General features: G+C 40.2%; 2 protein-coding genes across 7 annotated transcripts in view; one reads left to right on the top strand and one right to left on the bottom strand.

Annotated features, from left to right (window-relative positions):
• MYO18A (myosin XVIIIA) overlaps positions 1 to 13,706 on the top strand; it is a 2,129,602-nt gene that overhangs the window by 323,806 nt on the left and 1,792,090 nt on the right. For all 6 annotated transcript variants that reach the window (XM_044054445.1, XM_044054444.1, XM_044054446.1 and 3 more), the window contains exon 2: positions 5,976 to 7,077. In XM_044054445.1, the coding sequence (XP_043910380.1) occupies positions 6,055 to 7,077 (1,023 nt within the window). In that variant the 5' untranslated portion in view covers positions 5,976 to 6,054. The remainder of the gene's footprint in view (positions 1 to 5,975; positions 7,078 to 13,706) is intronic.
• CRYBA1 (crystallin beta A1) overlaps positions 1 to 13,706 on the bottom strand; it is a 1,100,222-nt gene that overhangs the window by 711,153 nt on the left and 375,363 nt on the right. The gene's annotated exons all lie outside the window — the stretch shown is intronic.

Genomic DNA, 13,706 nt, shown 5'->3' with positions numbered 1-13,706 from the left:
CACCTGTGGCGACAGGGATTCCAGGTGTTTCCATATTTGGACGACTGGCTCCTCACAGCTCCCACCAAGCATCTCCTTCTGATGGCCAGAGATTACACTTTTCGCGTCTGTCAAAATCTGGGTATCTCAATAAATTGCGAAAAGTCTGTTTTGTCGCCTTGTCGTACTATTACCTACATAGGCGCAAATTTAGATACTGTAAACATGTCTGCAACACTAACGAGCCAAAGGATATCAGACATTCAAAAATTGGTATCACTACTTCTCAACTACAACAGAGCCAAAGCCAGGTTAGTTCTAAAGGTGTTGGGAATCATGGCAGCGGCCATACCCCTCCTTCCATTGGCCAGATACCACATGCGGATCCTTCAGTGGATGCTCTTTTCTCAATGGTCATACCAGGAACTTCCAATGTCTCACACCATTATGATCACGCAAGCGTGCAAAAAGCATCTCATGTGGTGGATGTCTTCCCCCCAGCTTCTGTTGGGGAGACCATTTGTTCCACCTCCTCCGGTTGCTACTCTGACAACGGATGCCTCCCTGATCGGGTGGGGGGGGCATTATCAGGGCAGGACAGTCCAGGGCACATGGCAACCAGACGAATGCCACTTGCACATAAATGTTCTGGAGATGAGAGCAGTGCTTTTAGCGTTGCAAGCCCTTCAAGACTCTCTTCCCTTGGGAACGATTGCAATCCAGACAGACAATATGTCTGTAGTGTGGTACATCAACAAACAAGGCGGAACCAGATCATACCCCTGTGTCGAGAAGCACTCAGACTGTGGCAATGGGCGATTTCTTCTCAGCGTTTTCTGATAGCAACGCACATCCCGGGAAGTCCAATCACATTGCGGACAAGTTGAGCAGAGCTATTCTCATGCCTCACGAGTGGTCTCTGAAAGACTCTGTAGTGAGAGAGATTTTTCTCAAGTGGGGTCAGCCTTGCTGCGATCTTTTCGCTACTCCCCAAAACAGCAAGTGCAGAGAATACTTCACTCTATTCCCTTTACCAGGCCAACCCAGCAGGGACGCTAGTCCAAGTTTGGCCCCGGGGACTTCTGTATGCATTTCCTCCTTTCCCACTGATCTCTCAAGTAATACAGAAAGCTATCGCTCAGAAGGCCTCATTGATCCTCATTGCTCCTTACTGGCCTCGACAAGTGTGGTTCCCCTTTCTGCATCGATTTCTTTTGAGCGACCGTGGAATCTGGACCTAGTTCCAGATCTTTTGATCCATCAGTCGGGTCAGTTTCATCGCTCCCTCCCTCTCTGAACCTCACTGCTTGGTTCCTCCACTTCCAACCGTAGCCAGGCTTCCTCAATTATCTCACTCGGTTAGAGATATTTTGATAGCTTCCCATAAATCTTCCACTCGAAAGATTTATTTGAGTAAGTGGAAACGCTTTTCATATTGGGCACAAGGAAAGGACATAGATCCTTTCACCGCTTCCATCCAACTAGTCCTTGATTTTCTTGCTGAACTCTTCCATGCAGGTTCATCTCCATCTACTCTTAAGGTTCAATTGGCAGCTATTTCTAATTTCCATGTGGGTATTTCTGAATCCGCCCTAATGTCCCACAAACTCTGCAAAGCCTTTTTGAAAGGAGTTTTTCTTCTCAGACCTCCTGTAAGAAATCCTCCTTCTCCTTGGGACCTAAATTTAGTTCTTGCTTCTTTGATTCTTTCCCCTTTCGAACCTGCAGCTTCATGTTCCTTAAAGTTATTATCATGGAAAACTCTCTTTCTGGTGGCTATCACATCAGCTAGAAGAATTTCAGAACTTCAAGCACTCAGTTGTCGTTCTCCTTACCTTGTGTTCCATAAGGACAGAGTTTCCTTACGAACTAACCCGTCCTTTTGCCTAAGGTGGTTTCAACATCAAATCTAAACCAATGCATTGACCTCCCTGTCTTTTTCCCGGAGTATTCAAATAGGTCTGAACAAAAATTACACTGTCTGGATGTTCATCGTCAATTAAGGTACTACTTGGACAGGACGAAACAATTCAGAAAATCTGATCAGCTGTTTGTCTCCTATGCGGAAAGCAGAAAGGGACTTCCAGTTTCAAAGGTATCTTTATCCAGATGGCTAACATCTCTGATTACCCTTGTTTATGAGATTAGACACCAAAAACTGCCTAATAAGCCTAAAGCCCATTCTACCAGAGCTTTGGCTACTTCTCTAGCCTTCCAAGACAGACTGCCTATTGACACCATTTGTGCAGCGGCTACTTGGGCTACTCCTCACACTTTTATTTCCCATTATAAGTTGGATTTAGCTTCTAGGCATAGAGCTAATTTTGGTTCCACTGTTCTCAGGAGTCTGTTCCGTTAGGCCACCCGGGACAAGGTGCTAGGGACGCGGTCCCATCCAGCAAGAATGAAGGCGAGATAGACAACTTAACATATAGAAGTTATGTTCTTACCATAACGTTCCATGTTAGTTGTCTTCTTCTCGCCTTCTTCGTCCCACCCTGCTTCCCCTGGCCTGGACAGACCTAGAGGAGTTGTGATCGTGACCTCTCTTTCTACCACCTCTTTCTTAGCTATATGCTATTATGCATATTTCTTGTTTCAGGATGTAGGTCTCCCTTCTTCTTCCTGTTGTTAGAGGTGGATTCTGTTTTTTACAGTTATACTGTTTCTGTTATAAGCTGGGGTTAGCTTACAAACGAGATCTGAGGTAACTCTCGCCTAGCATTGTGGGATATAAGGGGAGCCTCGAGCCGGTGGAACCAACTCTCGAGCTTTAGAGTGGCCGAGTCGGAGCCGAGGTCGGCTCCGAACCCATCCAGCAAGAAGAAGGCGAGAAGAAGACAACTAACATGGAACGTTATGGTAAGAACATAACTTCTATTTATTAATGTTTGCAGGTCCTTCTTTACCACACTGTCCTGATGAGAGTTCTTCGAGTTACTCATACTTGGATTTCTTGAGGAAAAACTTCTTGACAGGAAAAAAGTAATAAAAAATTATGTTTTAGGACTAATTTCTGAAAAATAGTAAAGGACCTATATTCACAAATCCTCTGATATACTTTTGGATTAGTATTTCCAAAAATTAGATAAAATTTCCTGTCAGAATAAAAATGTTATAAGCAGAGCTAATGTTCAGTGCTGCTAGCAGTCTGGCATCTTAGCCATGCCCCCCCCCTATCACTTTTATTATGAACAGTGTCACACTGGTTTTAATTAGCTGCTGCTGTCTTCTAGGTAAGATCCAGTAGACATAAGCAGTAGTGTGACTCTGGAGCTTTGGTCCGGTTAAATTACATTTCATAGAGTTACATAATTTGCATGATTAAACACGTGAAGCTTGTGAGATTAGGACCAGTTCTACAGGATATCACTTGTTTGAAGTTGCCTTACTTTACTGGAGGTACAAAGCCGATCTGTGAATTATGTCATTCCATGTGTATGGTACAGTCGGGCTTTCGTTACTGCATCTAGCCTGCTATTCTTTTGTATTTCTTCTCCCACTAGAATATTCATACACTTAGATTGTTGTGCATCTACTAACTTCACCACAGCTGGTAACAGCTGCTTGTGCATCAATATCTAACACAGGGTGCAGAAATGTATATGCCCTACAGTCACCCTGCCACACTGCTAAATCTTGGCTTTTAGTACTTTGATAAAAAGACAAAAAAAAAACTTTTTCGAGTTAAATGTGCTTTTACACTTTAGTCCTAAATGACTTGTGGTCAAATGGTTTTCAGCTGAATGCTGTATATCTGCCACTGTAATCAGACTACAAAAGTTATTGAAGCCATTATGCCAGTCATAGTCATTTTTGTTTTTCCCATGAGCATTGATGCATACGTTTTTGGATTATAATAGTCATTTTTAGAAAATATATTATAGCAAGTTATGTGGTGTGTGCTTTTTTTTGATCTAATAGTCATTCAGAATTCAGAAATCAAGGTTACTGAATGCTCTTTATAGGTTCATAGGTAAATACTAGGCTAGCTGCCCTTGCAGGCCATTTTAAGCCTAGCCAGTTTCCTTTTTTTTGCATTCAAATTAACCTATTTCATTTGGTTAGAGATTGACCTTACCCTTCCCATGGATGTAATTATATATTACCCCTAATGAGAATAACTGGGTCATAACATAGATAATTTGAGGGGACCCATGCATGACATAAAGCATTTAGGAGATGGCTCTGTCCATTAGTAGTACAGGGGGCAGTCCTGGGGTAAATTTTCTTTCTCATTCATAGATCCAGCTTGCGCTTGAATGGAGAAAGGGGTGAACTTTGTTTTATGTGGATAGAGTGTCTTTTCCAGAGCAGTAGTATCCTCTGAGAGATGTACCTGTCCCTCCAAACCATTCGGTTGATGTTGTAGAAGAGGTTTAGATCCAAAGACAGAGAATTTCTGATGCTGTTTGACTTGCTGATGTGCAGTAAATCCATCAGTATTGGGTTGGAGGAGGCCTTGTATGCAGACACATGTCACATGTTAGCAGTCTGTAGCATACTGTGTGTATTGACAGATCTTTGAGTTGATCCATGTATGACATGTTGTTTAGGCCTTGTGCCCTTTTAGTAAGGTATCTGTGTGAACGTTCCAGTTGCATGTGTCTAGACAGATGCATGCCAAAGAGGGCATTACCCAATGATTGGCCTGATGAGGGCTGAGTAAAGGAGGACAATGACATCCATAGATCTAGACACAGATCTGTGTTTATAAGTTGTACTATATAGAATGACTTTCTTACATCAGTGAATACTTGTTGGTCAAAAGGTAGGTCACTGTCCACTAAAGTTCCCAAATCTGAATAACTGGATCAACTTTTAGGGGCGTATTGTCAGTGTGGAAGTTCCCTGGGGTAGGTGACTTCCCAAAGGATGCACTAATACATTTTTTGACATTTATTTTCAGTCCATGATTTTGGCACAAGTTATTTATTTGGGACAAACCATTCTGCTACATGACAAACCATTCTGCAACATGGCCAAGTCATATGGGGATTCAGTGACTGCTCCTAGATTATAATTATCTGCAAACTTCGTCAACCAGAGCACATTGGTATTGCTTTTACTTCAGAAAAGTAGATGCCAAGCAGGAGAGTTCTGAGCACAGAACCCTTATCTGAGTCCTCTCATAGAATCTGACTCAACCTTTTTAATATATGATCTCCATTTCCCACCCTAGAATTGATCATACTAAATTTCACTCGATTTCTAGGACTATTGTTTTGTTCTTAACATAAGTTGTAAGCCTGTTATTTATAGAGATGCATATCCACGTATTTATTGTTTAATTGAAAAGTAAGAAATACTGCCTATAATTGTAGTCCATGCAAACACACCCAGGGCATGTGTGATTTCTATGTATTCTTTAGTATGCAGATGAGACATCAGCGTGCCAGCATGTAGTTATTAATTACTGTAATGTTGACAAGACAAATTTGAGAACAGCTTTAAGATTAGAAAGGGGGGAGACAAAGGTTGGGAAAGGTGCAACAGCTGTCCTTTTTTGAAGGAGGATATTTGTGCTGTCACCTTTACTGCAAGAAGGAGATAGTTTATCATCAGGACAATTGGCGTGGGGGGTACATAGCTGAAGAGGTAATGACGCATCTTACTTCCTTTTGTAAGAAAGAGACAGTCGGGGTGGTGCTGTGATGGTCATTGGTAATTTGGAGTGACTGAGTGATGAACATTGTTCCGGCTTGTGCTTCATACTTGAGGTGAAGAATAAGACTTCTTGGACTAGTACCTACCAGATAACTGCACTGATGATTATAGTGGTAGCTGGTTGGGAAGTACAGTCTTGGGGAAACAAGCCATGAAAATGTCATTACTCTTGGTAGAGTAGGGGTCCAGAGAAGGTATGAGATTCAGGAATAGGCAACAAGGACATGCTGAGACTCTCACTATAAGAAAACAAAATGTTAAGTGAACAAAAATGGTTTAGACTTTGCTCTTAATAATTAACCTTTCTTCATTTTTGTTTCTCTCTGCAGTGCCAGGATTTGTTGAAAGGAACCAAAATCACATTTAACTCTGCTGGTTTTAGTAAGGAATTAACCCTGCTCTTTCAATATGTTCCACTTTTTAAAAGATAAGGAGAAAGACAAAGATGTTTCCAAAAAAGAGAAAAAGGAGAAGAAGAAAGAGAGGATGTCTGCTGCAGAACTAAAGAGTCTGGAGGAAATGAGATTGCGCAGAGGGTTTTTTAATTTGAACCGCTCTTCCAAACGGGAGTCAAAAAACAAACTGGAAATTTCTAATCCCATTCCAATTAAAGTGGCCAGTAGCAGTGACCTCAACCTGACAGATATCGATTCAGACTCTGTCAGCAATCGAGGAAGCATCATTTTGGATTCTGGGCAGCTCAGTACTGCCAGCTCTAGTGATGACCTCAAGGGAGAAGATGGCGTATTCAAAGTTTCAGTTCTTCAGCGAGCAGCCAAATTTGGCTCCCTTGCTAAGCAGAATTCACAAGTTGCCCAGATGGTAAAGAGGTTTTCTTTTTCCCAGAAAAGTAAAGATGATAGTCCATCTGAGCCCTCCACGCCTTCAGAACATTCTGCAGCACCATCTCCTCAGGTAGAAGTCAGAACTTTTGAAAGCCAGGTAGTGAAACAAAATCTTCCAGACCTTCACACAAAAGCTGTTTCTCAAATGGTGCCTGATGTGAAGATCCCTGAAATAGTGAGCAAAACATTTAGTGCTGATTTGAGGTTACCTCCCTTGGTTCCGCCTCAGCCACCTGAGCCAAGAGAGTTGGAGCTACAGAGGAGGACAACCGGGGATTTTGGCTTCTCTCTGCGGAGGACTACTATGCTTGACCGGGGAGCAGATGGACAGGTATACCGCAGAGTGGTGCACTTTGCTGAGCCTGGTGCTGGTACCAAAGATCTTGCACTGGGACTAGTGCCTGGGGATAGACTGGTTGAGATTAATGGTAAAAATGTGGAAAATAAAACCAGAGATGAAATTGTGGAAATGATCCGTCAGTCTGGGGATACTGTACGATTAAAGGTGCAGCCTATTTTGGAACTAAGTGAACTGAGTCACCGTTGGTTAAGGAGCAGTGCTGGACTACGCAAAGAGTCTTTTGATGTGAGTACCTTAAATTTATATAAGTGTTGTGTGCCTTTATTGTTTCACAAAACTGTTGAGCAGTTTCAGGTAAGAACTTATAATTCTGGTTGTGCAGGTGTTTCCAAGTGACCCAGCATCTTACTGAAAAAGAAGTGTCTAGAAGATTGTAATAGTATGTCTTCTGCTATGGAGTAATATGGAGTAATAATTATTTTTTTGTTTAGGACCTGCAGAGAGGTCCTGTTTTTAAATTTTCTACCACTGTTAATGCATAAAGAGCAGTAGTGTGAGTAGTGAGAGACCTTTTATGTGTCTGTTCCGAACTGTAAACCTATAAAGGGCTGATAGTATTAGGAAAAGAGTTAGAGTTGATTGAATAGTCATCATAATAAAATCAATAACTGATTTGCTTCAAAAACCCAGTATGTCATGCTTACATGGTAATCTCTCATGAAAGTCACTTTAATTACCTTAGAATGCCCAGCTAAGCCATTTGTGTGACTTCCTGTCTTCTGTTTTGCCTGTTTGCCTCAGATTGCCAGAAAAATAAAATTCAATGCGAGTGGTAGCCACCATAGTATTAAAGTAGTCTGTGTGTGTCGCATCCTCCATAATTTAACATTCTTCTTTTAAGTAAAGGTCTAGAAGTAGGTGCGTTGATTTTTCAAGCTCATAGTGGAATAAACGTGAGGAAAAGGTGTGCAATAGACATTTTGTCAATACTGTTCCTTTCTTATGATTTTTAAGCACACCTACCCCTAGTATCTCACCTTCTCTAGCTTCATTTTCTGGAAAGATGTCCGTAGAGATCACTGCAGAAGTACCACAGTGTTAGAAAGCATAACTGCTTTGCTCATTAGTTGTACTGTGTTGCTAAGTGTACCAACAAAGGCACGATTACTGATTTTGTTTTGAACGAGGAACCAAAAATTGCAGACCTGATTTGTGGTGCAAACGTATAAAGAAATTCATTCATTCCATTTAGAGCCCAGTTATGTGCTTCAACCATTTTAGGGTCACGGTAGAACAGGAGCATTTGCTGGTGCTCAGTGGACACAAGGTAGAAAAAATAATCCCAAATACCCAGATGTTGCAAGACAGACAGACACACACACACAGTTTTGAAGATCATTGATACATATGTAGGATGCCTTCATGATGTTGAAGGAAACCAGAACACCTGGTGCAAACCCACATGGATAACAAGGTGACCAGGCAGACGCGATACAGAAGGCACCCCAAATGAAAACCAGATCGGAGAATCAAGCATTGTGAGGCAACAATGCTTACAGCTACTGGCACCTTTGTTCTTCCTTATGCCAGGAGATGCATTATACAAAATGTAATTTAACATTATACTTCAGCTGTATTGATTAACAATTTAAATAATGTACCATTTAGTAATGCAGTAAAATATGCTTGTATTCATGCTCGCGGTGTGCACAAAAATTGTAAATTAAACTAAAATATGCATTCACTTAAAAAGGATCTCTGCTATCTCTCAGGTCATTGTTGAAGGCAAGAGCTGTAACAAAGTACCCATTTCAGCATGTCCTCTCTGAAATTCTTTGTATGCATTGTTTATTACCAAGTAATTGTTCAAAAAATGTACTGTCTTTTTCAGACGTTTTAGCACCTGTTTTTCAAGTATGTAACTGGGTCACTGCTGAACTAGACAAAAGGAGAACCCAGTTGATGAGGCTGCTTTTAAAGTTATCATGATCTTTGAGCTGCAGTGCAGACTGCTACGGATGTTAAAGGGAATCTAATAGGTTCAGAGTTGTTTTGATGACTGGGAGAACTGCTTGTTTGATGAGAAGCAGAAGACACTACTGGTATGTGGGTGGGTGGAGTTGTTTTATAACAACAACAACAAAAAAATTCAGTAGGGCGCCACAAACCTTCATTGCAAGACCATTATTAACACTTGGAGTACAAAGCAGGGATACTGTGTGTACTGATGATAAAAATATGTAAATACGGTTCACTTAAATGTTGTCCTCACTTTTAAATTGTTTTTCTACTTTAATATCATAATTGTTAGTGTCTTATAGAGTTTTCTTGCCACATAATGTAATGTTGTTTTGATTGCATCTCACTATATGTCAGATTTAATTTATTTTCCCCTGGGCTGTGCCAGTAATTGGTTCATTTTGATGAGCGCATTACTCCAGTAAGTAAATAATTAAATGAATATGGTGCAATAGTCAGGGATGAAGGGACCGGCTTCTGATTCTTGGTAGAACAGGGAGGGGTGGACAGTGAGATATGTCACTTGTGATCTGCTATTGACAAATCAACTAAGATGAGACTGTTTCTCCGGGAAGAATGTGAGCTGACACAAGAGGTGGAAATGATCATCACCTCTGCAGCACTACACGAAGACAGATCCTGACAAAACACAGTAGAATATTTTGCCCCATAACAGATGTGGAGAGAATGTCCTATTTACTCAAGTACTAGCCCTGGTAAAGCTACATTAATCACAAACCAAGCGGAAAAATAAACTAAAAATATCCAAATAAACGTTGCAGGCCCAAATTTAATCCCCCAGGAAGTTACTTTATTGCAGTGAAGTTAGCGCTTTTGTTTTACTACTGTGAGTAAAACTTCTTCAGACAACAAAAGAATAGACTTGGACCCTTAAATAGGTAAACACACTCTCATAAACTAATCAATTGAACGTTAAAGTGCACCCATCGAATAAAATAAAGATCCATGTTAATATATCAATTTTAGAAAACATATACCTCATAAGTAATTCATCAAACTGTGTATGTGTGTGTATATATATATATATATATATATATATATATATATATATATATATATATATATAAAGTACTTGTTAAAGTGTAGTAAAATACATAAGAAAACTATTAAGAATGAATGTCGATAAAAATAAATAAGTTTCAATGGTTAGAATAAGTGGACGTGGAACAAAAAATCTCCTAGGGAACAACCTTAAATACATTACAATACGTTAAAAATGCAAAAAATACGCTGAAAATATATGTTTAAAATATACATATGCTTAGATTCTGCTAGTGTCCAGGAATCCACTACTACTATAAACTTTCTTACAAACTGATATTTCAAATACTCAACCAAACAATACTAAACATGGCAAATATCGTACAATATATGTGAAAATACTCTAAAAGAATGGTCTCAAAATCTACATTGCTAAAGGGCTCGCAATATCAGTACTAAGGTTAAATTAAAGGGGTCTACTTCACGATGTCGAAAACCGACAATATCGAAGCTGATATTGTAGGCACCACAACATCGAAAGCGTAGAACATTGTGCAGGTAAACGGAAGTCTCCATAGGGGGAGATTTCTGTTTACCTCAGTGTAGTGCGGTCTCGGAGTTGGAATATTTAAGTAGGGGGGTGTGGGGGGTGTGGAGGGGCTTGCCCCCCTGCCTACGCTAGTTAGTTTTTATTTTTGTTTGCTTTTTGTTTTTTAAGCGTTATTCGATGTTGTACTACATCGATCACTAGAGGTCGACCTTTCAATAACGTGATATAGACGCAATTAAAGTCATCACACTACAACTCAGAATGATCCAAAATGTTAATAAATCTATCTCTGCAAACTCTTATATTTTAGAATGCAGGATAGAGAACATAGATCACTCGGGCCTGGAGGGCTATAAGCATTGACCCTTATCTGCCAAGTAAGTTCACATATTTCCAACAATAAATTGAAAGGGCCACCTCTAAGATCATGCTGCACCTGATCAATAATTTGGAAATTGAAGCTATGCTATGGATACTCCTGTATGTGTTTTGCTAGTGCCTTCTCAACTTTAGATTTTTTGATACTATAAATATGCTCGTAGAATCTGTCCCTGAATCTCCGGTCAGTCTTCTTGATATAGAAACAGGGGCAGAGTCTACAAGCAGCCAGATACACCACACTCTTAGACAAACAATTAAACCTTCGATTGATGGAATACTTCTTACCCCTAATGGTGAAAGTTTGCCAAGTACTCGTGTGCTTGCAGTGTGGGCAACTATCACATTTAAACATAGCCACAGTTCTAGTGAAAGTTGGTTTCACTCTCCCCAGCAGGTTCTTCAGGTTGGCACCCCTTCTATATGTGACCCGAGGGGTTGGAGCCACGATGAGGGCCAAATCCTTGTCTGACATTAATAAATTCCAATTCTTGGAAATAATCCTCTTTATGGTAGATGCATCAAGGCTGTAGATAAAAATAAAGGAAATCCTGAAAGGATCAATTTCATCAGCCTGAATAAACCTATCGTCTGTAGTTCGTGTATCTGCTAACGATGTCTTTGGTGTCAAAATTGGACGGAAATAACCATTCATTCTTTTCTGTCCAGTCTCTGAAACCAAATCATCCAATAGCTGTGAAAGATACTCCCGATTCGTAAACATATTGTGTAGTGCTTGGCACTCTAGGTCAAATTCCAGTTCATCTGACACCATCCTAGCCGCCCTTACCAACTGGCCTTTCACCACTAATTTTTTCTGTTGGTAAGGGTGACCGCCCGAAAAGTGAAGGAAAGAGTTGGAATAGGTCGGCTTCCTATGTATTCTGGCTTTGTAAGATCACATGTTTCTATCTTTATAAAGGTAAACATCCAGGTAACTGATGAATTCATCCCCTACATCATGTGTAAATTGCAAAAAGTCGGTGGACGCATTAAGATGTAACAGTAATGCTTGAATCTCATCGACTGTACCATTGAATAACATAAAAATGTTGTCTAAAAATCTTGTGTAATAAACAATTGCATTCCTATAAGGGTTGCTGTCACTAAAAACATAATGTTGTTCCTAGTGGGCCATAACTAGATTCGCAAAACTAGCTCCACAAGGGGAACCCATCGCGACTCCTGATTTCTGTAGGTAAAAGTTGCCGTTGAACATAAAATAATTATTTAAAATCAAGTCCAACAAACCCTCAATTAGTCCAACTTCCCTTTCCGGGCAACCCTTAGACCAGATCAGGTAAGTCACCCACTCAATACCCAAATCGACAGGTATCCTGGTATACAAATCTTTGACATCTATAGTCAAAAATAAAGACTCATCCTTATAATCCAGGTCATTAATGCCACTTAGGAATGACCACTAATCCTTACAAATGTGGTCAAACTTTACCACATATTTCTTTAAGGATGTGTCAACAAATTTAGCCAGTGCATAGGTAATAAAGTTCCTGTTGTATACTATCGGACGTAATGGTGGATTCTCAACATCCTTGTGAACCTTAGGTATTTCAAAAATTATTGACGTTATAGGAGCCAGACTTGATAAATAATTGTAAAGGTCCAAGTAAATCCTTGATTCAATAAAAAGGTCATTGAGGTAACTTTGATTTTTTGATGTGCCCGGTTCATCTCATTCAAAGAAGCAGGGATGCAATGGTCACAGTCCAGCAAATTCAACATATGGTTAAATGTAGTCATCATTGTCAAAGAATACGAGACCTCCACCCTTGTCGGGCTTTATAACCCTGATGTTTTGATAACTGAGGTGCTCCAAACATTCCCAGTCATTATTGGTGAAATTCCTTACCGGGCCTAGGGATTTATCCCTACCAGATTGGAGCCTGTCACGTATATCCAACTCACAAATCTGTTCAAAAAATGAAAGATCAGGAGGTAGGGGGGATTAAATGTGCTCAATACCTTGCATTCGTTGTTTGTTCTAGGTTGGTCCTTAAAAAGTAGCGCCAAGTTGATCCTGCATACAAAGGACTTTAAATCGTTAATAGTTCATGCTACGCTGGCCCTACAGTCGGGGAGTGCAGTGTCTTCTAATCCTTTTGCTGTGTTTGTAAGCATTTCTGTTGGTTGTATGGTTGAGCAGTCATCCTTTAATACGAAAGTAAGAAAGAAATATCTGTTTAATATTGAAACTGAGTGATAATAGAGAAGTAGCCTATTTTGTCAGTTTTTCTTTCTGATTTTTTGACTGATTTGTTGCTCAGTTTAGCTCTAGACAGATTGACTACCCCCATACTGTACAGGCATCACAAGTGCAGGCAGACATGTATCACTCTGAGATGGCCACCTTGTAGAAGAGTTCATTTTTCTGGAGCAGAGAAGTAACTGTGATGTCAGTAGTAAGCTAATGAATGACACCTTTTACTGTCACTGCAACGGTCAGTCAGCATGTACACTGAAATGACTGAGCACATATAAGATGGTGTTTACATGTTGTTGTTTTGTGTGTGCGTGTGTGATGGGGAAGTTTAGAGTATGGTCATTATCGCTTCTTGACTTCAGCAAAGCCTTCGACTCATTAACACACAAGAAGTGGGTAAATAGTAGCCACTGAGTCAGCCATATGATAATCATCAGGGTAAGAATCTGGCTGGAGTGATAGCTTACTACAAAATGAAATACCACAGTGGGCCTGTGTGGGAAGAAATTTTGACTTTGTGGGGTACATTGTCTACCCTGACACCTTGTCACCACTGACTTAGAACTGTAATGCCTTGAATACAGTTTAAGAAGCAATTAGATTTTTTTTCGTATGTAGGATTTTCACTTCGTTTACCTCCCACTGTTATCCTCTTCAAAACTGGAGTGAACAAGTTATGAATGTTATATTAACCCAATATTTTTAACTGGTACAGATGTTGATAGTTTAAACTCTGATCCTGTC

The sequence above is a fragment of the Protopterus annectens genome, chromosome 13.part0, assembly GCF_019279795.1.
Source record: "Protopterus annectens isolate FY-2018-M chromosome 13.part0, PAN1.0, whole genome shotgun sequence".
NCBI lineage: Eukaryota > Metazoa > Chordata > Ceratodontiformes > Protopteridae > Protopterus > Protopterus annectens.
This window is presented reverse-complemented; position numbering and strand designations above follow the sequence as displayed.